The 25,567-nt window shown below is 40.6% G+C and overlaps 1 protein-coding gene and 1 pseudogene across 2 annotated transcripts in view; one reads left to right on the top strand and one right to left on the bottom strand.

Annotated features, from left to right (window-relative positions):
- The first annotated feature begins 7,364 nt into the window (after window positions 1-7,364).
- On the top strand, window positions 7,365-9,276 carry LOC148028963 (putative glutathione S-transferase parC; annotated as a pseudogene). Its single transcript, XR_015692354.1, has 2 exons — window positions 7,365-7,851; window positions 8,446-9,276. The product of XR_015692354.1 is annotated as a putative glutathione S-transferase parC (transcript).
- A 3,317-nt stretch (window positions 9,277-12,593) lies between these two features.
- LOC148028962 (GTP-binding protein Era-like protein) overlaps window positions 12,594-25,567 on the bottom strand; it is a 120,452-nt gene continuing 107,478 nt past the window's right edge. Inside the window, exons 8-9 of the mRNA XM_087687756.1 lie at window positions 13,640-13,720; window positions 12,594-13,551 (exon numbers count right to left, since the gene is read on the bottom strand). Coding sequence (XP_087543882.1) covers window positions 13,468-13,551; window positions 13,640-13,720 — 165 coding nt within the window. The 3' untranslated portion in view covers window positions 12,594-13,467. The remainder of the gene's footprint in view (window positions 13,552-13,639; window positions 13,721-25,567) is intronic.

Genomic DNA, 25,567 nt, shown 5'->3' with positions numbered 1-25,567 from the left:
GATGTTTCATGTACATTAAATTCAATGGTAAATCAAGAAAGAAGGAGAAGTAGTCTAGTGTTTGTTTTTGAGCATGGACATACCTTAAAATGCTATCCATGAGTAGTTTTCAGGACAACATGTTTTAGGAAAAAAAATGATCAGTTTTTACCAACTATCCATGAGCAATTTTCAAGATGACATGTTTTAGGACAACAAATGATCAATTTTTAGCAATGTTTAGATTTACAACGATTAGTTGAATGTAAGAAATTACTATACTCAATCCGTTCTTGAAGATTTTCATGAACTATGTTTTATCAATCAAGCTGCAACTGAGAGGATTCATTGGCTTTCTTTTGAGCCTAAAAATGAGAGAAGTGCATCAAAAATTGTAGTAGTTAATGCTTCGTTTATCATCAATCAACTTTTGGAAGAGAAAACATTACTGCAACTAGAGGTTTCTCATGTTAGGAATGCAATGGAATTGCAAGTTTCTTATTGTTTTGAGGTCATTAATGCTCTTACAGAAGTTGTTTTGTGAAGGATAATGAAATTTATTATTTGCATACTTAGTTGGCATGTACTTGTGTTTTGAGTCACAATATTATTCTTGAGTATCTATACGCATAGAATGATCAAGTGGTTGATATTTTAGTTCAACATGATATTTTTAAATTTTTGGAGGAATCTAATCATCTAATCAATGAAGTTCATGCAAATAGGATTATACAATTATCTGAAGTGGAAATTTGTGCAGTTTACATTACAACAAGAATGGTTGATATTATTCAAGATAATCAATATTTGAGCATGATAATGATGATTTTGAATGAGTTAGATGTTTATAGTAGAAGTCATTGAGATGCAAGATGATTTACTACAATTTTCAAGTTTATAGCAGATTTCAGAAATTCATAAGTTTTTAGATATGTTGGAGATGTTTTAATGAACTAATATCCTAGCTTGGACAATGCTAGTTCATGATTTAGTTATGGTTTGATGCCAATTGGAGTATGTTGTCCATTGTTGGGAAAAATTAGTTCATTAGCACTTGTTGGTAGCTAGTTTGAATGTGTTTTAATATCATGCTTATTGCTTGTCAGTTACATATAATTTTGATATTTCGTTGTAAATTGCTAGGCCTTGAATCGCAATATATTCAAACATGTTATAATCCTTTATGATACAATATTAACTAAAAATTGAATCAACTCACAAATTGCAAGAGACAAGAGAATAGATGAGTGCACAATACAATCAATGGGTATAATCTTCCCCCATCCATAGGTGAGTACCTTCATTGGTTGTGTATTTATGGATTTTTAATCAAATACATTGAAAAAATTTTGCCTCTTTTTTTTCCTTCTTGCACAATATTCTTTTTCCTAGAAGTAACAAACTATAGACATATTCTAGTATTTTTATAACAAAAAAAATATTCTAGCCTTTTTATACTTTCTTGTTAAGACATACATCTAAGTAAATAATTTATATGTGTGCACATACACTAACCTTGTGCTAAAAAGTGCTCACAAAAATATAATAATCTTGCACTAAGGAAGCATCCAAAAATAAATAAAAACCTATACATTATGATACGCTCTTCTAAGAAGTATTAACTAACCTAACTTTATCTAATAATCTGCTCACCACAACACAAAACACATCAGCTCCTTATCATCAATCTACTAGGCACAATGTGACTATGTGGACCCATGCAGAACAAGTCATGATTATGTGACAAATAGATAGAAAATAAATAAATAAATAAAAAGTATCATATCTCTACACTAATTTTAATAACATTTCATGGGGATGAAAAAGCAACTATCCTTAGTTGACGAAACAAACAAAATAACATGAGTGATCACATGCTAGTATAGCCTCATACAACAAATTTGCAACAAGGAAACCAAAGTATAAATGTATTGTCTCAAGCAATGAATATGTACATCTCCTATGAAAATAAAACCATGGATTTTCATGGAACACTACTTCATGCAACAGATTGGTGCTTATTAGACATTAATGTGATTGTAAAGTGGTAGGCAATTATTAGATAATTATAAGTCAAAGTTAGCAATGACTTCTGAGTCCACTAGGATTCATAGATAGAATGATTTTTGTATTTAACTAATACTAATTACGAATTCTACTAGTAGTTTGGTTGTAGTCAAGGATAACTTTAGGTAACATAATTTTTATGTCTTTGTCTAACAATAGACAGTCATCTACAACTAGAGTTAATAGTGGGGTTCCCTTGATTCAAACTTGCCCAATTGTTTTGTGTTTGATTTATATTGGTCTGATTTTTGTGTGTCCAAGCGGCTAATGGCCAAGTATTCGAGTCCAATTGTGATGCGTCCGATCGTTCGAATTGGATAGAGTGAACGTCCAATCGGACGAGCAAGGAGTGGTTCGATTTTTGGGACCAGACAAGTAGCATCTGATTGGATAGGTCAAGGAAGTCCAAACGTCCAGTTGGACAGAGTTGGATTGTCCGATTTTGGGAATTGAACCCTGTGAGCCGTGTCCAATTCCGGTAGCACGCAAACAGCGAAGACGACTTGAGGTAACTATTTTGGTCACATCATGCGAGGAGCTCCGAAATACAAGAATGGATACATAGGAAGGTTTTTATATACATGGTATATGCGCAAAAAACTCTTGTGGAAGCCGATCGATTCGCTCGAAGTTCAAGTTCTCTCTCTTTCTCTCTCTCTCTCTCTCTCTCTCTCTCTCTCTCTCTCTCTCTCTCTCTCTCTCTCTCTCTCTCTCTCTCTCTCTCTCTCTCTCTCTCTCTCTCTCTCTCTCTCTCTCTCTCAAGTTCTCTCTCTCATTGTTGAAGGTGAAAATGAGTCTTCCCCTTGCCCTCTAGGACTTTAAACCCTTGTGCTGCTCAGCTTTGACCTATGCGATCGCTCCCTTATGGTATTAACATATTTAAGCACTCTTTTTTCCATTTTTTCCCTTGTTTATGCCCTGCTTAGGCCCATTTTATAACAACAACCCTAAAGCGATTTGCTTTGATTTCTTGATCTTATCCTACTTTAAATGCAACAAAAAACAAAAGCCAAATATTGAAATGATTTGTCTTGCTTGCCTACTTATCAAAAACTAAAAAGACTTACTTGTTTTGAAGATTAGAAACCCCAAATCTCCTACCTACATCAAGCACTAGTTTGGGGGTGAAATCCTACTTCGACGCTCGATTTGAGGTGTGCAAGTGCTCAAGCTTGAATCCATGTTCCCAGCAACGGAACCAAAATGTAATAGAGGCTCACGCTCATCCACCAAGACCCACGGACCGCTTATTGCTTTGAGCGTTTCAAGCGAGCATAAGTGGCTATCTCTCACCTAGCTGATGCACCTTCGACCCTCACCTCCGACCCTACGTTAGCATGATGCTCGAATGAGTAGCCTCCTCCCTCAAGCAAACCGGTAGCTCCACGATTCGAGATGCAAGCTCAAGAAACCTCAAGCCTCCACCTCCAAGCTCCATCCTCCACATAGCCATGTACGAGACAAGAGAAGAGAAGACAATAGAAGAAGAAGAAGGAGAATAAGAGGTGATGATGGAGAGCTTCTTCTCCAAGATTCCTCTCCCTCACACACTCACTCCCTCACACTCTCACACTCCCTCTCTCAAGCACACACAAGCAAGTAAAGAAGGAGAGAAGAAGAGACCAGTTTTACCACACACCAAAGAATGAGCTTCTCATTCACTTTTTGAGTTTATATACAATCCCTAAATCCCTCGAGTATCCATCCCCTTTTTTTACAGGACCGGGAAACTTGCCAAGGTCTTCTTTCCCTATTCCCTTCTAGTTCCCTTATCCCTTGACCTACATCTATTTAGACTTTACAGTTTGCACAAGAGGGAGCCTCCAGCACTGTTATAAAATGAGTTACATTGCACCCTAAGTTTCCTTGCTAGGACGTTCAAAGCACCTTGCTAGAATATTCGACGCTCTCCTTCATTCTCCTAGAGTACCTTGCTAGAATGTTCAGTGCTCTCCTTCGTCCCTTTTCGGCACCTTGCTAGAATCTACGGTACTCTCCCACATTTGTTCTGAGCTTACCTTCTCCTCCACCACCAAGTGGTGCATGGCTAATCATTTCTAATAGAAGACTCATAACCCATGGCCAGGAGAAGCCTCCCTCGCTCGATAGTGGTCCACAATATGTATCTTCAAGGTCACCACCATCAAGTTATGCAAAGCCACCCTCAATGAGGGGAAGCCTCTATGGCTTGGAAGTGGGTCTCATCCAGTCTAATTGTCTCCGAGAGTCACCACCAAGGGGGGATTTAAAAAAGCAAGCCCTCGATTTGGATTTTTTACACAAAATTTTCCAAAACTTTTGAGTTTTTCAATGTATTTTCCAAAACTCGGACTTTTTTCACAAAATTTGTAACTTTATGAGGGATAATCTTGTTACCCATCTTGAAAATTTGTATTGAACAAGCTATTCAAGGGACCATTTTTTTCAAACTCTCAAAATGTACCGAAGAGCGAAAAAATGAACAAAATTGGGTTTCTACCACATATCTCAAAAAGTACCCTTATCAATCAAACTAATCTCTAAAGTGGGTCCATAGTTAATTGATAAAATACATAGCCAAGTTTGAGTTGCCAATATGTGTGCACACAATACATAGTCAAGTGATAAAATATTTCAAGGGTCTTAAAGTAGATCAAAACTTTCAAAGTCAAAACTCTTTGAGTAGAGAACGACTCAATGCAAGGCAGTATAGATGTACAAAGAATGGTACTTGTTGTCTAGTTTGAAGCATTTTCTCTTGGTCCAAAGCAGGGAGGTTGTATAGTTTGTAGTAATAGCAATGATCATGCCTCCTAACCATAAGAATCATTAAAGAATTTCTAATATCTTTTGAGAAAATATATTGAACTTTCATGTTTTTGTCATATGCAGGGTAAACATAGTGGCTTGTGTGTTTGGCTCTAAAGGGGGGATGATTTTACAATCTATGTCATAGGACATTGGATTATTGATTTTGTTTGGTATGTGTTATGGATTTCAATATTGTGGCCAATTCAATTGGGGGAAGATACATTGCATAATTGTATTGGTGTTCATAATCGATTGTTGCAAGGTTTTCTGGAATGAATTGCTAATGCATGCATGATGAGGGGAATCTTGAAAGTATGGGGTGAAGAATGGTTTGATCCTTTTGGATAGTGTGTTGTCATCCTAATTTTCCTTACAACATGGTCAACAAGGTTGGTGTTTGTTTGAAGATGCTTGACTACTTTGTATATCTCAATACACTTTGCATAAATGGTGTTTGTTTTGACTTGCCTAACTACTTTGTACGGCCTAATCCACGTGTGCATAAATGATTTACTACATGCCTTTTGTCTAATTGAGTAATAGAAACTAGCTAGCATGTTTCCTTTGTAGGTGGTTTGATTCCTGCCAATGCCATAGTTCTCTTTTTGACATGTTTTTGTTCTTTGGAGCTTTGTATGCATATCAGCAACATCTTGCATTTTTTGGAGGTTTGTATGCATATGAGCAACATCTTGCATCTTAATGTGTAATAGGTGGTGTGATATTTGGTGGAAACACGTGATCTCACCCACCACAGAGGGTGCAAAACGGGATGATTCTCATATGAGATCATGGCTTATCATCTCAAAAGGGGTTGTGACTATAGTCTATTCTAAATGACCTTTCTTGATTTTGGGTTTTTATGCATCTAGCATGTTATAGACTTGTTTAATTTTGTTGAAATGGTGGATCTCATGTTAGGACAATAATACTTGGATATTAGATTGTGAAGTGCTTTGTGCAATCTAAAATGGCTAAATAGGGGGGACTTGGTGGATTGTAGTAATCTATTAGGACATTAAGTACATAGAACCTAGGATTTTGGTTATTATCAATGAAGTATAACATGTTATTTGTTACTTGCTATTTGGTGGTTGCAATATGATTTGAATATGTTCAAATGTTATGTATTATTTCTACTATTACAAGAAATTTTCATTGCACATGAGGTGTTCATGGGAAAGTTGTGTACCTCACATTAAGGAGTGCATTGTGTATCTTTCATATCATATTGTCATCTGCTAGTTGACTTTATTAGTCCTCTTTATACTTGATGTCAAAAGAGGATTCTTTTTTATATTTGATGTCAAAAGAGTACTCTTATGGTGGTAGGATCCATTAGAGAAGTCTCCCTATTGAATGCACTTTCCTTAGCATGAGGATGAACGATTGATGGACCATCCCAATGGTGAAATTTGAGCCATGTAGGTATGGGTGGAATTTTGGCAAAGCTCAAAACACCTTGCATAAAGCTCCTTTTTAATCATGGAATAGTTTACCTATATTATTAGAGTAGCACTTTAGCTGATGAAGGAGATGGGCTACCAACAATTGAGAGTGTTTTATTGCAAAAGGACTACCTTTAAGTTGGAATTGGAAGCATCCGTCTCAAGTAAGAATGAATTAGAGAAGTCGGGTTACCATAGTAATGTAGCCTCTTGAATTTTCCATTTTAGACTATTAAATTTGTAATGGCATGCTTTTGACATTTATCGAATGGACTTTGATCCTTTTTGAAGCAATTCTGGCAAGGGTGTGATTATGGATCCGAGATTGGCAACAATAGACCTGAGAAACTTTGTAGTTTTGTTATTGTTTTTGGCTTTAGGCCTTGCTAACACCATCTAGGTAGAATTCAAGCACTTTTTTTTGGCAAATTGAATCACCAAATAATATGTTTTCCATCCTCTTAACAAGATATTGCCTACATTAGTCAAGCTAGAGAGTTCTAAAGTTATTGAAGCATTAGAGAGCTATTTTATGGGCATTCTTTGGGTGAAGAGTGATTTGCCAATATTAAAAGGGTAGGCCCAAAGATGTGAAGGACCTTTACTTGCCTAATGTATCAAGTAAATCATTCAAGCTTGATAGTGGGTAGCTAACACAAAAACTTATTGTGAGGATTTAATCCAATGGAAAATCTGTATTGCCCATTGTCTTCTCTTCACAAGATGTGGTTTGGAAGCCCAATCACTTGGTGAAGGAATGATAACTCCACTTTGTAGCATCTTTGTGACCACGTTCTTTATGTCATTGATCTCATGTGTTGAGCTCTTTCTGTTGGGCATCTTGATTGCAACTACTTGTCTTTTGTGGATCATATGAAATTTTTGCAAGTTTATGGCATTTACAATTGTTATTAGCTACAGTAATTGTGGGAGATTGTGAAGTATGTTTCTAATTTCTTGTGTAAAAGTGTTTTTCCTATGCTTAACATGTGTGGGAAATCTATTTGGCTACATTTTAGTATATTGGGTGGCCTTAGTGAAAGAGGGAATCACAGTCACCACATGAAATGTGACGTGTATGCTGAGGCCACTCTGCTGGTCAGCGGCAGAAATCCACTGATTATATGAAGAACAGCAAAGCAAAGCAGTATTGGTAGGGGTGGATTAGCGACTAAGCTAAGTAGGAGGAAGAACAGCAAGAGATCGAGAGGGAGAGATCAGAGTGTTAATGCGTGCTCGTTCCCAGCAGCACCGTCATCATGCCTGGGACTGACGCTGAGGAGGGTGTGAAGGTCCTGACGACATGGCCGAGCATGTTCGGCATGAGGGTTGTGATCGCCCTCAAGGAGAAAGGGGTGGAGTTCCAGTACCAGGAGGAGCTCCTCTCCAACAAGAGCCAGCTGCTGCTCCAGTCCAACCCCGTCCACAAGAAGATCCCCGTGCTCATCCACAACGGCAGAGCAATCACGAGGCCTGGGCCTCCAAGGCCCCGTCCTTCCTCCCCCCAAAGGACGACCCCTACCGCAGAGCCCTCGCCCGCTTCTGGGCCGACTATGTCGACAACAAGGTGCTGCTCTACCAGGGCGCCTCTCTCCCCTCCCTCTCATTAAGCTCGACGACAGTTCCTGGCACCTAGTATCCTTGGTGTCTGTGCCCATGGGAAAATGTAACAGGCAAATTGTCTGTGCCCATGGGAAAATGTCACAATTTGCTTGTTCTCTTCTTTTTTGGCTACTGTTTCTTGTACGATTTGGTGTAGCACATCTACTCTTCTTATTGGACCTGACGGTTAGCCTGCACTTATTGTAGTCTTTGCATGTATCTTTGTGGTGCAACACATGTGCTGCCTGCTCGCTTTTGCCTGCCAGTGGTATGCTGGTTTGCATCTACATGTATGGTTTACCATTACCTGCATTCAATTCTTCGTTGCCTGCAGTACTGGTGTACTCCTTGCAAATAGATTAATTAACATGCAACGGTATGGTCTCTGCATCTAATTACACATATCGTTTACCATATGTACCGTATTCTTCGTTACCTGCAGTTGAAGTTGTTGTGTAGTGTACAGGATATTTTAACTAGACATGATCTGTTGAGCAGATGGGACGATTGTAGTACTGTGCCAATATCTGATTCTCTTCTGTAATTGCCGCTTCTACAGTTTAATGGTGCATGCTATCGCATTCTGAAGAGCCCTGAGGGTGAGCTTCAGGAGCAAGCCAAGAAGGACGTGCTAGAAGCTCTAACAACATTGGAAGGCGCACTGCGGGATGTCTTCGAAGGGGGTCGCCCGTACTTTGGCGGGGAGGCGCTGGGTCTGGTGGACATTGCCCTAGCACCGTTCATCGCCTGGTTCAAGGCCTATGAAACCATAGGGAATTTCAAGATGCTGGATGACAAGAAATGCCCCCATCTGAGTGCCTGGGTAAGCAAGGTTAGCGAGCACCCAAGTGTCAAGGCAGTGCTGACATCTCAGGCACCCCCCGACAAGGTTGTGGAATTTTCCAGAGGGTACAGGAAACGGCTGCTGGCTGCATGAGATTCCTCATCTCTGGTGACTCCTTGAATGTATATCGCTTCTTACGAGTAGCTGCTTCTTCCATGTACACTTCTTGTGTACCTATCGTTAGTGCTTGAACCCACATGAAGTGCAGGCTGTCTGTAATTTGGAAAACCTTTGAATCAGAGAGAGACGTCTGCGAACCTATGAAACTGAGAGGCTGTTAGTTATTACTGTCAGTTTCTCGTTCCTACACATCTTGAATAAATGACAGGGGACTGAGGGGTAATGCCTAAGGTTGGTTAGAACACCAAGCTGGTTGGGGGTTGGTTTGCAGTTCAAAGATGATTTTTGTAGGTGGTTCAAAGCCACCTACCAAGGTTAGCTTGCATCATTTTTATCTCCCATGAAATCCTATTTTCCCTCTCAGCCACTTCATGTTGTTGTGGAGTGTAAGCATTTTTGCAATTATGGTTAATATCTTTTTCAGCATTTTTAAAATTATGGTTAATATCTTTTTCAGCCATAAATGCATGGAACTCTTTGAACGTGTGTTTCTCCCTCTCCCCTAGCCCCCAACACCATTATCTCTACATAATGCTTGGAACTCTTTGAACATATGCTCCCCCCCATGGACTTTACATGATGTGCCAAGAGAAGGTATCCATGCAGGGCCACAATATTATTATAAATCAATTCTAACTCCTCATCCTTAGAAAATGCAACACACTTAATTCAAACTTTACGAGCATGCCATGCAAGAGCCTACAAATTTGGGAGTGAAGCACCATATCTTGCTAGACGATGTAACTAGGGACCATAATTCAAGTGGCCAAAATATGCACACAATAGCTCAACCAAATATGTAAAACTAGCAATAGCAACACATGCATCATGTGCAACCCTCTCATAGACATCCATCATGTAAAGTCTATAATATAAAGTCCGTGATGAAATAAATAATTTCAATAGCATTGCCATCATGAACCATTCATCAACATAACTTGAAAATTGAGATTTGTAATTGGAAAATTACCAACAAGTTCTTGTTTATGCCAAGTATATAAAGCTGCAATGTGAGCACAAATGTGCTTTAATTATTTGTTGTAAGCTACACTTTACTAATATCTTTACTACGGTATGAGGTGTTGTTAGCCCATTGAACAGAGTCTTTTTGCAAAGGCATATTCAAAGAGAAATAACTTCTTAAAGGAGTAATATGCTTGCTTACATTGCACCACTATCAAAATACCAAACATTAGATTGTGAAACTATCATCCATGTGTCATGCACAAAATTAACATAGCCTCAATGCGTATTAAATTCATAATATTCATGAACATAATGTGCAGCAATATTTTGTCAAATGTAGAATCTCATACATCAACCATTTCCAAATCTACTTTTGCTCTTTAGCATGCAAGTTTAGACAATTCTTGATAATGTGACTAGCCATCACGTTAGCAACAACTACAAAAAAGATTATTCTCTCTATCACATCAATCACTGTTTTGACTAAAATTTGGTGCAAAATCAGTTTGTCTTTGATCCATTAGCAAAGCGGCATTTCCCTTGCTCTTTGGCTTGCAACAAATGTCCATCTTGAGGTATTCCAAATGTTGGTAAATAAGGTGACATCCACCATGATCTCATCAATCACAAGAAGTCAGTCTTTGAGATCTTGGACTTTTGTGAGAAATATAGTCGTCTCCATCATTCATATGCTAAGATCCAATTGCTTATACAAGTTTCAACACTTGTCTCATTTAGTACTTGACAAAGCTGAGCAAGCACATCTCAAGTCTGCTTATTTAGCAAGTTTACATGAGAATATGAGGTATGATCATTGTTTGTAAAATGAGGTCACTAATGCATTATTTAGCAAGTTTACATGAGAATATGAGGTATGATCATTGTTTGTAAAATGAGGTCACTAATGCATTATTTAGCAAGTTTACATGAGAATATGAGGTATGATCATTGTTTGTAAAATGAGGTCACTAATGCATGAGCTTGTGTATCCTTTCCATCCCATTTAGATTTTTATTTGGTTGGTGGCACGTTTGGCACCATATTATTGGGACCTAATCCCATTCTCCATTGTCTTTAGAAACAATACCTATAGCAAGAGACTCATGCTACTTTTCAATACTCATAACAACATTTCATAGGCCTTTGACAACCAATACATGATACATCAAATGGGACCACATCATATGGTTGATCCCATCAAGCTTCTTATTACTTGATGGCAAATTGTTGAATGCATCATTGCTCCATGCATTTTGATCTCATAGAAGCACTAGTAAACTAGTCAAGGCACAACTACAAAATATCCCATATCATAGAAGCAATATATATGCTTCCAACATGGGATAATGTTGTAATGCTAGTGTGTCACAAAATGGAAAAAGCTCATACAAATCATAAAACTGATTGTATTAAGAGCAATAAGAGGAAATTTTACCCATGATGGGAGCTACTAATAAAACTTAGTCGAGTTGGCCAACAAAATACAACAAAATTACGAAATGCAACAAAGTAAGCAAATGTTGCATAGATTGCAAAAATTTCTTGAAAGTTGTCTATGGAGCGCAACACATGTTCTTTGCAAAATAGATTGCAAATTGGGATCTCTTTCATATATAAGTCTAGCAAATGTTATAGTAAATTAATGACTTTGGCATCCATGTGCAAGAGGCTTGCATAGGAGGGTGGAAAGGTGGCACTAATATGAATTAATGGGAACAATGGCCTATGTGAAAAGCAAGAATTTAAGCATTGATGGAGGAGTATGAAGGAACAATAAGAAGCTCATAACTTATTCAAGATAATGAAAGAGAAGGCACCAAAGATAAGTACAATATCTTAAAAGGGACTAAGGTAAGGTGTGTAGAAGCTAGTGGATGCACCTTTAATGTAAAAATCCAATGGTCCCAAGTGTGTTCACACTACTCCTAAAAAAGTAAATAATGTATTACAATAAATTTACCTTCAAAACAAATGTATTTCTAATTAGAGTACTGCGAAGTAAGTGTTTCTAATATCATACATCATATAATGCAATAGATTCACCTTTAAAAGTAAAGGTGTGTCTAAATGAAGTATTGCCAAGTAAGTGTTTCCCGCATTAAACATCCATGTAGATAACCATTACTTAGTCACCTCTCAAATACAAGAAGTAAATATAAATTGAGGGCTAAATTCATATCCACACCTTATAATTGTAAAACAACATCAAAGATGATTTTCATGTGTTATAAAAGCACAAGCGATATTGCTATTTGAGTTAAACAATTGCGTTCTTCAATACCCACACTTGTTATGGCATGGATCACCTCTACAAGGATTATTGAAATATTTCAACCATACCAAGTCTAAAGGAGCACTTCTATATGAATTCTATAGGTCGTAAGAGCAATCCCATTGATAACAACCTCCATATGAAACCAAAACCACAGTCGTACTTTTTTGGCCAAGAGGGTTAACCATGAAAATTACAATGAAAAATCACCAAGGCAAGATCCTAACTACGATTGTGATCACCACCTCTTTCTCAAAAGTGCACTCCAATCTAGCCATACAACCAATGAAATTGTGCAGTTGACAAACACATGGAATGATAAACAAGGAAGATCTCTATAGAAGAAATTGTGCAACCCCTAACTTGATAAAAGCTATACAACCAAAAGCCCAATATCATATTTAGAACAACAAAGAGCATGAACCGTGAATGGTTGCTCCAAGCTTTGCCACTAAGGTCAAAAGCCAAATTATGCATATTCATGAAAACAAAAGGTATTAGTAATGAGAGTTTGAATCCAAAGTTCTAATGAGGGCTTTTCCCCCCTTTATAATAACCATATTGATAGCTTTTGTGCATCACAAATGCAAGATAATCTTATCATGGCATCATTTAATAGAGTATAAAATGTCAAAGCATAAGTAAATTTTAGTACAAATTCAACCTTAGCTACCAACATTTGCAGGTAGCTAAATTACTGTGCCAGTAATTGAACTCTAGCAAAAGTTGAAGAGTTGAAGCCTTTGGCTTATAAACAAAAGAAAGACAGGACCTATAACTCAACTAATTCATGGAGCATAGAACTACAACACAGAAATTAATCCCTCAGCCTCAAAGTCTCTGAGTCATCAGCGATCTTCAGCACAGAGATCAATTCCACTCAAGAATCATAATAGATACTTGTAAGCTGCATCCCATCAGACAAATTGCATCTGTCAGCCCTGCCTGTAGTTGTACAACATGTTGAATTGTTACCGATTCCCTTCCTCAAAATCTTCACCTCCTGTCCTCAAAAACAGCTTGTAACTCAGCTGCGATTTCCACTTCCCCATGGCATTCCATGCCAACCCATTTGGCTGTCCCTTGAAAGCCTGAGCATTCAGAGCACTCTGTTTGACTATCGACAACCTTTAATCAGACGCTTCTTACACTCTCAACACGGCAATGGCTCATGTCATCTTAGCAAAGCCCATTCTGAAAAAGTCAGGCTTGACTCTATTGTCCTGAGAGGTGTAGTAGTACTCCGAATCTGTGACAAACACAGGTCAAGATTTTCTGATCTCTTGGACACTTCATTGACGAACAATGGATCATGTCCATACGATTACCACCATTAGACTTGCTCTTTGTGGCCAGAACAACATGTGCATCTAGAGCCCTCAACCTGCTAGCTGACCACTATAGCCATAGTACTTCAAAAGACCTTCGTTCGCCCTCCAGTTTTCCTTCACCTTCACTTTTATCTATTGATCCATCAAACAAAAAAATTCACCGTCACTAGTTATAAAGCCAGCTGTGCAGAGAAAGTAGAATATTGTGATTGATGCGTACCTCTATAAACACCTCCCTGCCAGTAAAATCCTCAATATCAAGCCGTGCAGCTGTTGCCAACGTTTTGATAGCTGCACCATCCTGCATATTGCAAACACAAGCATATGCTGAGATCACTTAAAAAGTAATTTTTACCAAAACATACTGTCAACTACCCAGTATGTTCAAAAAACAGAGAGCCACAGTCATAAAATACTGATGGGGATGGTAAGCACAAAAAGTTGAGATACCTAAATCTCCAACAAATAACACCATCTCTCAAAACCAAATATGATACAAGTGAAGGCCAAAAAATGTTACACAAAGTTACACATGTACACACACACACACACATACACATGCACACATGAGAGGAAAACAGAAAATCATCTACATTTTTACAGTTGTGGAATATCCATCAAGGTGGGCAGGAGCAAGGACAACTAGGCAAATCACTACTACTGTACACCTTCACTGAAGATCTCAACTGACCATGGTTGATAGTTTAGGAGACTATTGGTGTCACAAAATGAAAATTCAGCATATATTTTCCTGTGTTACGCTTGGGATGATCCTCTAGTCGTTCTAGTGTGAATGCTCCCTATGACACAAGCACTTTTAACCTTCTAGCTGGAGAAGGGCTTTTTCCTTCATGTTAACACCCCTTCGGGTGTGGTACTACAGTACCTTATGTTTGTACCTTCATTCTATCATTCTCACAATAATGGAAGTTACGTTCCAGCACTCCTTTCTCTTGCTGTTGCTCACTGTAAGTGTGCATCTCTGTGTGCGCACGCAGCAAAGCTTCAATCCAACAGTGGTATCCAAGCCACGTCTCATTGTCACACTGCCACCATTGGACTCTCGAGAGCCATTGAGCTTTCCACTTAGCTTCTTCTCTTTCTCAGTCAACTGTCCATCTCAGTCTTCAGCTGCCATTGCCTACTCAACCACCACTGCCACAGCTAACAGCAGCGCTAGTTGCTCTACTGCTCAACACTGTTTCCAGCAGCGCCAGTGTCTGCACCCACTCCCCCTGCTCAATGCTGTCTCCAACAGCACCAGCTTCTACACCCACTCCAAAAGCATGCTATCTCTGCCAAAGTTCTTGCACCTTGCTCCACCACCTGCAACATCTTCACCAGCTGATTGGGTTTTTGCAGCCACCCCTATAGTAATCACTTTTGTCACCTCTTGTTCACCAGCCTACGCACCTTGCTGCCCCATGCCACCTATCAAGCCACATGTGCCTCCACCATGTTGCTGCAAAAGCCATCTGCACAGCAAGTTCACCATGCTAGCAACTCTACCCGATGCCTGCCGAGTTTCCCACAATAGTATCAAAAGCTCCGTGCCACGAGGATGTGAAATTTTAGTGCTTTGCTTAGCATTTGATTAAAAGTTAATCAAATGTGCTAATGTGACTTACACATGTGAGTTGCAAGTCAATTATTTCACAGTGTGGAACCTCAGACCTCAAGATATCAAGTGGTGCCAAAGGCAAAAGTTGTAATAAGTTATGCTTCACACATATTAGGTGGTACCCGGTGTCTAAGGGCTAATAACTATTCAAGGATACTTGTAAGACAAATTGGCCAATTTAATTATTGATTGGTGAAATTGATTTTTTGAGCATTAGAATAATTATTAAATTAATTTTCAAAACTAACATTCTGAAAATTAATTTAATAAGCTAGATAATGCTAGAAAATGAGATTAGAAGGCTGCCACTTCGCAAAACTTGCCCATGCAAGTGGAAAAAACGTTTTTAAGGGCCGGTGGAAGTTTATTCCAACCATTGTGAGAGAGAAGAAGACTGTTAAAGAGCAAAGAGAGGCTGCTGATGTGATTTGCAACTGCAAGGATCAATCCTACAACATGTGATAGCAATTTGGAGCCCTCTAGGAGCAAGTGACAACAGTCCAAAGTCCTTCTCATGTAGATGACAACAATAGGAGAGGGCAACAATCTTTCTAGTGGTCCTAAGCTGTGGGTGATAGCTTCCATGGCCGTTTGAGCAGGGTAGCAATGAATTTTCAGCCTTTCTCGCGATGAAACTCTGAAATTTCTCTCTACAACATTCTCTCTCATTCTTTAGCTATCTCTCAAGTTATCTCAACATTTTCCAGCAGTTCGAGCCATCAAAGGAAGAGATTTCAATTAATCTCTATTGTAAATCATAATTTATAGTAAAAATTAGGGTTTTAATAGCCGCATCGAGATGGGTGTTTAGAATTGAGGGCCTAGGACTTGCAGCTGAAATTGAGGAATTTCAAGGAGATTCAAGAGGCCAGCTAGCCAATATCAGATTTGGGGCTAAATTTGTCTTTCAAGGAGTAGGGTGAAGACCAATCTCCAAGCAAATCAAGGGGCAAATTGGTTTGGAGGCTTGCTAGGTAGTATTGACAACAAGAGATACTTGGATTAGTGGAGAAGATCAAAGGATCTCAGTTGTACTCCTTCTATTTGCAATATAAGATATAGAAATACCAAAAGCAATACTAGTCTTGGGGCCAACATTGCGTCCAATGTCCAAGATTAAAGTGGTAAAGTGTGCATTTTCAGTTTACGCGAATTTTATGCTTGATGTAATTAGTGTTAAATTAGGTTATTTACCACCCTATCCCAAAAGGAAAGTTGGTTTCATTCCGTCTGACACCCATCTAGTTCTCCATTGCAAACTAATTAAAACTCATTGGGATTGAGGCTCTGACATTAGTAGCAAGTCTCTTTAACATTGGCAATGTCTTTTTGAACATCGGTTTCATTACCTTCGGCACCAGTTCCAATTTGTAAGTATTTGAGTTTCACAATGTATTTTATCTAAGTATTTGAGTTTCAAATTTCTATTCCTCATGTATTTTATGTATACAGATTCTTGGATAGCAACCAATTGCATTTGTCCATATACACAATGTAAGTAAGAAAATGACAGCTAAGAGTGATTTGCTTGAGATGTTTGGGGATAATGACAGGTATGAATATACCAACTATTTGATGTGGATATACACAATCCATCATATGCTAGCCGCACAACAATTTTTAAGGATATGAATCTAGTACAAAGGTTAGGCCTACAAGCCTTGTTGTACAATCAATTGCAAGCAAATCCATTGGTTCATCTATTGTTTTTACTAGTTCATCCGCTCCCCAACTACTCCTTCCACTATAAATAGCTTGAGATGGGATAGGAGAGATGCCAAGCATATGCATTGATTGCCTTCCATGCAAGAGATAGGTCATACTACACATACGGTCATGCACCATAGCCAAACATGCATGGGTTGTACTTGCCTTTTAGAATTAGGTACACAGTGAAGCATGTGTAGCTTTTACTTGTGAAAGCGGGTTGAGACTAAGAATATGCTTAAGGAAGATTCAGTGGACACATACATCACAAGGGTAAATAAGCAAAATCTAAGCTTGAAATTCACCTGGACCCTATGGCACATACGGAGATAATCTGACAATATCAAATTTGCCTTTTTGTGCACTATAGAGCCAGATCAAGAATACCATGATTTTACTATTTGACATGTGTAAAGACTCGCCAACATATATTGATGTAATTGTGTATGCTATACAAATATAACAATGTTAAGTAGAAAACACAAGAAATTCACAATGCACATGTAAAGCATCACTCCATTAAATAGATTGATACCTAATCTTAACAACAAGTGGCACCTGCAATGGAACTCTCACAATTGGATTTTAGATTCAAAAGTATCTGTTATCAATATCCCAAACAATTTTTTGAGAAGATAATATATCTTAGCTAAAACATCCTCCTCATTGACAATCTCTTATTTAAAATAATGATCGTTTATGCTAGGATCCTAAGCATTTTGCATCAACTTTTATTTCCTCTAAATACTAGTGATGTCAATTACTTGAAGCAAAGGATAATTATTTGAGCTAACACTGCAAGCTTAAGGAGTATGATAACACTACTTAGAGACAAAGTGTGATAATACTAATTACTTGAAGAGAAAGATAGTATTAAGGGCCAAAGTTTGAGATGCAAGGCAAACACAAGTAGAAACATGAAAATTTTGGATGCAGATTTTTAAATGTGAGGATTTTGATCATGTTAGACCACAAATAAGCTCCAAGACCCATTTCGATCATTTTGAGTACAAACGTGACTTCATTCCAAGCTCTAGAGTGAAATTCATGGCACTTTTTTTGGTTCCATCTAACTAGGAGTGTACGGTGCAGAAAAGGCCCTTTCACAACTAGTAGGGTCCTGGTTAGACAATACAAAAAAGAGTGTCATAACTTTCACTCTATAGCTTAGAAGAGGATCATGTTTGTACTTAAAATGATCGGAATGGAACCTTTAAGCTCATGTATGGTCATATTTTGGGTCATGATACTGTCTTTTTCTCCAAGGAACAAGAGTTATCAAATTCCTTAGGAAGGAATATGAGTTGATATAAGAGCCTTAGAGGACCTTGGTATAGATGACAATTATATTAGATAACGGACAATCATAAGTGGTGATAAGGAATTCCCATCTAAGAAGAAGTTTTTTTTCCTTTATAAAGTTGGAAAAACATGTTTCTTTGACAAGAAAATCTTCAATGCACTCTATAATATGTCAAAGTAACATATTTCTCCAACTCTTTAATGTAGTAAGCTCTATAGTGAAAGTTATGGGCCTTTGCATGCTGTACAGTCTTGGTTAGACTGCACCACAAAAAGTGCCATAACGTTGCACGTTGAAGCCAAGTTAGTGGTGATGTTGCATTGTTCTCTAAAGAAAGGATTTTGTGAAGCTATGAAGTTTGAGAAGATTGCATTTGCTCTCTTAATCTCTCTCTTTTTTCGTAAAAGGTAATTGTATTAATTACGAAAAAGAGTACAAGTTTACTTGATTACAAGATACATGATGACACTAAGCCATCATTTGTAAAGGCTCCAGTGCTAAACTACAAAAGAGTTACAAAAGTCATGGCAAAGTCGCGGAGGAAATTGCCTTATGCCAGGGAAGTAAGTCCTCCCGAGGGAGTAAGCCCGAGTGCCGAATGAGATCTATCTGCCAATGCAAGAGACCTTTAAGCCTCACAATATGTGCCGGGACATTAGAGGCGGAATCAAAAAGAAAGGCATTCCGAGTTGTCCAATTGTGCCAACATCCCCAGTATCTAAGAAAATGAAACAAGATCTTCATATGCGGCTGTGCTGGTGCGGGGTATTTTGGTCGTACAAAAACCCAATCCAAAGGGCTTAGCGAGACGCCAACCACTGCACGCCAAACCGTTGACAAGAGCGACTAGATATTCTTTGCGAGACGGCACGAAATAAATCGATGACGGGCCGATTCAACAGTAGTGGTGCAAAAGGAACAAAGGGCTGAAGCACGCGGAAGGCCACCAATCATCACCCTCCAAAGAAAAACCTTGCATTGGAAAGGTGTCTTGTTCAACCAGTCCTCCATCACAGTTGTCTTCCACCATGACTGAGATTTCCGCAATCCCCATACAATATTAGCTTTAGTAACCAGCCATTGATGATCTTTAATCAGAAGATGATACACCTAGTTAGCTGAGGCCTATCCCAAATTCAACCGACCCGCAAGGTCCCAGTCCTGCCAAGGACAATCCAAAGCAAGGGCAGGAAAGGGTTGCCTACTCTGGAGCACTGACAAAAGTTGTTCCCAAAAATCACGGTATCCACGAGGAATTCTGAAAAGCCTCCTGGCTGTTCGAAAGGATATGAAGATGTTGCGATTGGCAAGGGTTGCATCTGCAACTAAAGTCCAGCCCAAACGTGCCATCCGGTTAAATTTGGCTCTGAGCTCATGTTTGCCTTCCCAAGAAAGTAGTCGCGAAACTGCCAACAATTCCAGATGAAAAGAGTTAGCATGTAAGCAGTCCTCCGCTGGATGCCAACGCACCTTCTGGAGAACCAATTTCCAGGAGCAGACCAAATGAACAAGCACGGATGAGGAAGGAGTAGAAAACCGTGAGTCTGCATTAAGAACATGCCACTAGGAGCTCCGAATTTGTGTATTACCATGCAGAAGCCTGTGATCCTCAAGAAAATAACGGCTATAAGGACCCACAGGTGCTGATCCATGCACATGGCACGAAAAAGAGACCAACGAAGTGCCAACATATGAGTTTCAGCATCCAAAATAGCCCCACCACCCATGCGTTTGGGGGTACATGTATGCGACCAAGAAATCCATGAAATGCCTAGCTGCAAGGAATGCTTCTTCCATAACATGAAACGAATGTGCCGAGTGAGCGCATTCAAAGTAGTAGTAGTCCAAGGCAGCAATGGCAAGAAATATGTGAGCATCGGCAACATAATGGTCTAAGCCACTTTGAGACGAACATGGAAGGGCCAAGCCTGCAACCTCCAATACAGAAACTTAGCTGCCATTTTCTGTGAAATCCAATCGAGAAGTTGTTTTGACCGAACATCAACACCCAAAGGGTACCCAAGTTGCCTGACAATGGAACCACGGGGAACAACCTCACCTTGCCAGCCCAACGACTGTAAATTGGACTCCGTGCAACTGAGAATGGCCGATTTGAAAGCATTGATATGAAGACTAGAAGCATGACCAAAGAGTGTCTAAACATCTAATGCTTTGCGAAGATTGTCCTTGTCAGCACGCAGAATCATAAAGTTGTCATCAGCCAAAGATTGAGTAATGAAGTGCTGTCCAAAAGGAAGGGATAATCCAACCAACTAAGTAGAAGCTGCCATGGAAGATAACATGGAAAGAACTAGATGAGTCGCAAGGGCAAAGAAGAGAGGACTCAAAGGGCAACCTTGTCTCACAGAGCATGCAAGGACAAATGGCTCGATGACACTACCATTTAGCATAACTCACGAAGAAGCCGCAGTACTAATGGTGTAGATCAAGCGGGACATCCGAGTACCAAAGCCCATAGTAGACATAAGTTGTGGAATAAAAGACCAGTCTAAATAATCAAAAGCCTTCTCCAGATCCAATTGAATCAAAACCACTTGCTGATTCGAGTGCCTTGCATAGTCGATAGCCATTTGCACATTTAAGATATTGTGCAGAATGTTTCGGCCCTTAATGAAACCATATTGAAGCAGATGCACAATGGCCGGAAGATGCTTGTGGAGCCGATTCGCCATCACTTTGGAAAAGATTTTATACATCGAACCCATCAAAGAAATTGGCCTCCAATGTTTCAACATTGACGGCGAAGGGACTTTAGGAAGCAATTTAATAAGACATTCTTTCCATGAGGAAGGCATGAACCCCGTTTCCCAAACCTGCTGAAACATAGCCGTCAATGGTTTCACCAGTTGGGTAGCAGAAGTCTCAGAGAATTCATTGGTGAGACCATCCCAACCAGGACTTTTATCCTTGGGAAGGTGTAACAGAACATCCATAACCTCTGCCTCACAAATATCTATCTCCAAAGTAGTTTGCATATCAAGTGGAACCTGATTGCAGACCAAATCATAGAAAACTGAACATGCATGAGTAACGTGGTCAGAAGGCAAAGGAGAAGAACCAAGAAGGTCAACAAAATAATTCCTGCACATATTCACAATCGTCTGGGGATCAATGATCATTCGTCCTTCTGAATCCTGTAGTCTGGTCATATTTTCTCGCGCAGGAGATGCATGTAGAGCTCGAAATAACTTATGAGTCTGACAAGCACTGTCTTGCAAGTTGTCGTTCAAATTTTGCAATTTGGCCTAGATAAGATTTCAACTGAAACTCTTTAATAAGATCAGCCAAACACATCGCCAATGACAGCAGGAATACATCATCTGGAGTGCCCCCCAGCAGAGAATGAACCAAAGCCAGTAAGGCCTCCGCTGCATGCCGACGCCACCGACAAAGAGAGGCATGATGGATCCCATAATGCCGAGCAACCTGCTGCACATTAGAGAGCAAGCGTTCAAAAGAAGCATTGCCCTCAGCGGCAAAGTCCAATAAAAATCTCTCAATCAATTGCTGCATATAGCCCTGAAAGATTGCATGCTTCAAATAAGAGGAGTTGAAGCGCAAAGGGAGTCTATCCAGGAATTGCTTAAAAGGTGCAATGGGTTGTGCAAGTATATCAAGCTGTAGAGGGAAATGGTCCGACAAGGCATATTGCCGCAACACTTGCATTTCCAGCATCTTAGGAAGAAAATCATCATCCTACATGATGTACATGCGGTCCAACCGCGACCATGTAGTTGCATACCACGCAGAATGGAAAGTAAACCCTATAGAAGAGAGGTGTAGCCAAAACCAGAGATCTTGCTTAAGTACAGCAAGAGCAAAAGCATTCCACACACGACTTTCCGGAGCATCCATCACCGAATGTTCTGATGTGGACTGCGAAGAATCAACACACATATTAAAATCCCCCATCAAAAAACCCCGTCTGCCAAGTGACAAGGAGGTCTGCAAAGTATTCCAAAGATCCCGGCGGGATAACGGGTCATTTGGAGCATAGAGGCCCAGTAACCATAAGATCTCTCCTTCAAATAAAACTTCAATCACCACAAAACGGCCATGTACATCATTTTTAATGAGAACAGGCTGATATTTCTCATGTACAATCATAAGCACACTAGAATAATGCATGGCATGTGTCCCTGCGTAAAACAAGTGAAATCCATGGCAATCTACAACTTTTCCTGCTTCACTGTGACTCTTGTGCTCAACAGCACACAAGGCATCCCACTGATTCTCATGCAATGCAGTCCACATGGCATGTTGCTTATGGCGAGAACAAATGCCTCGCACATTCCACGTGGCTATCTTCATGTGTATTCAAAAGGAAATCACGAACGAGGCACAGCTTGCCTCAATTTAACCTTTTTTGCCAGAATGTCAAGGACTCCCGCATCCAAAAAGTCAACTAAGACGGCAAAAGAGTTATGACGGCCGGCTTTAGAGGTAGAGGGAATATCCATTGTCTTGGGGGTGGAGCGGGGATAACGATGATCCCATGGGGTAATCACATTACTTTTATTATCAAAAGCCAACTTAGCAGGTGGGCCCTTTGGACCGTCCGAATAGACTTTCCTAGTAGACTGATGACGAGGTGCAAAAGAAACCATAGGATGAGCAGGATGCTCTAAAGACAACATCTCTTTCCGGCGCATATAAGTGCGCATAGAATCTTGTGAAGCATTAGGCCCAATATCTGCCAGGCCAGCATCAAGTCTTTTATCTTTTTTTGCACGTACATCCACCCAGTCATTGCCGTGGGAATCCAAACCCGAAACATGCTGTTTAACTTTATCCAAAACTTTAGGTGGCTGGGTGGCATCGTGCAACAGAACATCGCACACTATATCTTCCATGGGCAGCGCAACATGCTCAGCATCTGAAGTCTGTTGCTTCTCTGGGCATTCTACCATAAAATGCCCCAATTTCCCACACGAAAAGCAATGTCCTGCAAAGTTGCCCCATTTCAAACGAAAGTGCAAAGGATGCATGCCAGAGCAATTAAGATGTAACCAAGCAAGCCTTTTCCTAGCCGTGTCCCATAACATATACAAACGGTTAGGATTTATGGCCCTGAGGCTCGGGGGGACCAGCACAGTGCCCACAACGGCCATGGCATCCTTTAACAGTGACCAATAGACAGTCGGACAATTTTCCACTTCAACCCAAACAGGGCATTCACGTTGAAGCAGGCGCCGAAAATCTACCATTGGGCGCCATGACACAACATGGACCAGACAGCAATCAAAGAACAATGGCAGTTTAGACAGGAGATCAGCACGATGCTGCTGAGATTTCAACAGCACCTCATAGAAGCCTCGGGGCCCAACAAAAATCTCCTCAACACACTCCCCTTGTAGTAGATTGTGCAGCCACTGGCGAATATGGGAAAGCACTAGGATCCTCCCAGTGAAGAAGAGTATAACAACACGGTCATAAAACGCCGAAAATGAGCACAAGACATTTTTCGGGTCCACCGTGGCTTCCAGCATATCTTCAGTTCCAGAGTCAAAAAAAGCGTCATGATTATGTTGGACATAATCGCCAAGCAGAGTGTTGGCAAATTCCAGCAAATGCTCCCAGTCAACATCCTGAGAATCCACAGAATCAGAGGCAACCTGAGCATAAGAACGTTCCTGATGATCCATTGTCGCTTCCGAAGACTGCTTGGTGCGTTTGTCCCCAGGCTAGAAATCAAGACCAGAGGGCATCTCCTCGGTCCTCTGTATCAGAATCCGGACCAAGGGCTGCCACCGTTTGGTCGATAAAGGCCATGTCCAGACCAGCCATGTTGAGTCACCACTTGTGGAGGTCAGATGCAGAGCCAAGAGCTCACGGGTGGTAGAAACGAACACTGGCCGCTCTCCCTCGCTCTCTCTGACATGCGCTCGCTTTTTCTCGCTCTCTTCCTCTCTCTCTTTTCTGTACAGAGGCGTCGTCCAGGGCTTATTCGGCACGCACAGCCAATGGAACCTATTTGATACCTGTCAGCCTCAACTGTGGCCTGTCCCGAGAGAGTCTAGATAACACGTGGGGTTGGGCGCAACCCTAATCGTGCAAGTGCAGGAGGGCGAAACGCAGGGCCAATGGGCAGCGACAAAGGTTAGAGCGCTGAGGCGGAGGGCTGGCAGACGGCGGCAAGAATCAGGCGACGGTCCACAGGGCACAGTTCTGACAGCAACATCAGGAGCCTTGACACACAGGGCGGACGGCAAGGAGCAGGAGCCGAAGTCGAATTCGCAGGTCAGGCACGCAACAACAGGGCGCGATAGCAGGGCAGGTCAGGCACGCGACAACAAGGCAGGTCACGCGATAGGATTGCAGATGACAAGGACGTGGCGCGGGCGACGGAGCCACGGACGATGACGACGGGGCGCAGGCGACACCATTTCTCTCTCTCTCTCTCTCTCTCTCTCTCTCTCTCTCTCTCTCTCTCTCTCTCTCTCTCGTAAAAGGTAATTGTATTAATCACGAAAAAAGTACAAGTTTACTTGATTACAAGATACATGATGGCACTAAGCCATCATGTGAAACGGTTCTAGTTCTAAGAGTTACAAGGTCAAGGCAAAGATGTAGAGGAAATTGCCATATGCTAGGGACGCAAGTACTCCCGGGAAAGTAAGTCAGAATGCTGAAGAAGATCTATCTGCTAATACAAGAGACCCTTAAGCCTAGCAAGAGACCCTTAAGAAGATCCAGTTATGCCAACAGCCCCAATATCGAAGAAAGTGAAACACGAGCTTCATATGTGGCTGTGCCGGTGTTGGGTATTTGGGCTGCACAAAGACCCAATCAAAGGGCCTTAGCGAGAAACCAACCACCGCTCTCCAAACGGCTAACAAGAACGACCATATTTTCTTAGCGATAGGGCAAGAAATAAATCGGTGACGGGCAGATTCGACACTCGTGGTGCAAAAGAAACAGTTGCCATTGGATATTCGTCGCTTGGAAAGAGCTGAAGCAAGCGGAAGACCCCCAATCATCACCCTCCAAAGAAAGACCTTATATTTGAAGGGTGTCTTATTCAGCCACCCTTCCATCACAGTTTCCCTCCACCATGACCGGGATTTACGCAATCCCCATAGAGCATTAGCTTTAGTGACCAGCCAGTGATGATCTTTAATCAGAAGATGATAGACCTGGTTAGCGGAAGCTTTGCCGAAACTCAGCCGGCCTTCAAAGTCCCAATCCTGCCAAGGACGATCCGAAGCAAGGGCAGGAAAGGGTTGTCTGCTCTGGAGCACCATTAAAAGCTGTTCCCATAAATGCCTGTATCCACGAGGGATCCTAAAGATCCTCCTGGCTGTACGAAATGATATTAACACATTGCGACTGGCAAGGGTGGCATCCGCGACTGAAGTTAAGCCCAAACGTGCCATACGGTTGAATTGTGGTCGAAGCTCTTGTTTACCTTCCCATGAAAGTAACCGCGAGACTGCTAGCAATTCCAGTTGAAAAGAATTAGCAACTAAGCGATCCTCTGCCGGATGCCACTGAGC

The sequence above is a fragment of the Lygodium microphyllum genome, chromosome 11 (genome assembly GCF_053477565.2).
Source record: "Lygodium microphyllum isolate KBCC chromosome 11, Lygodium_microphyllum_v1.1.10, whole genome shotgun sequence".
NCBI classification, from domain to species: domain Eukaryota; kingdom Viridiplantae; phylum Streptophyta; class Polypodiopsida; order Schizaeales; family Lygodiaceae; genus Lygodium; species Lygodium microphyllum.
The sequence above is the reverse complement of the archived record's forward strand: the minus strand, read 5'-3'. Positions and strand labels throughout refer to the sequence as shown.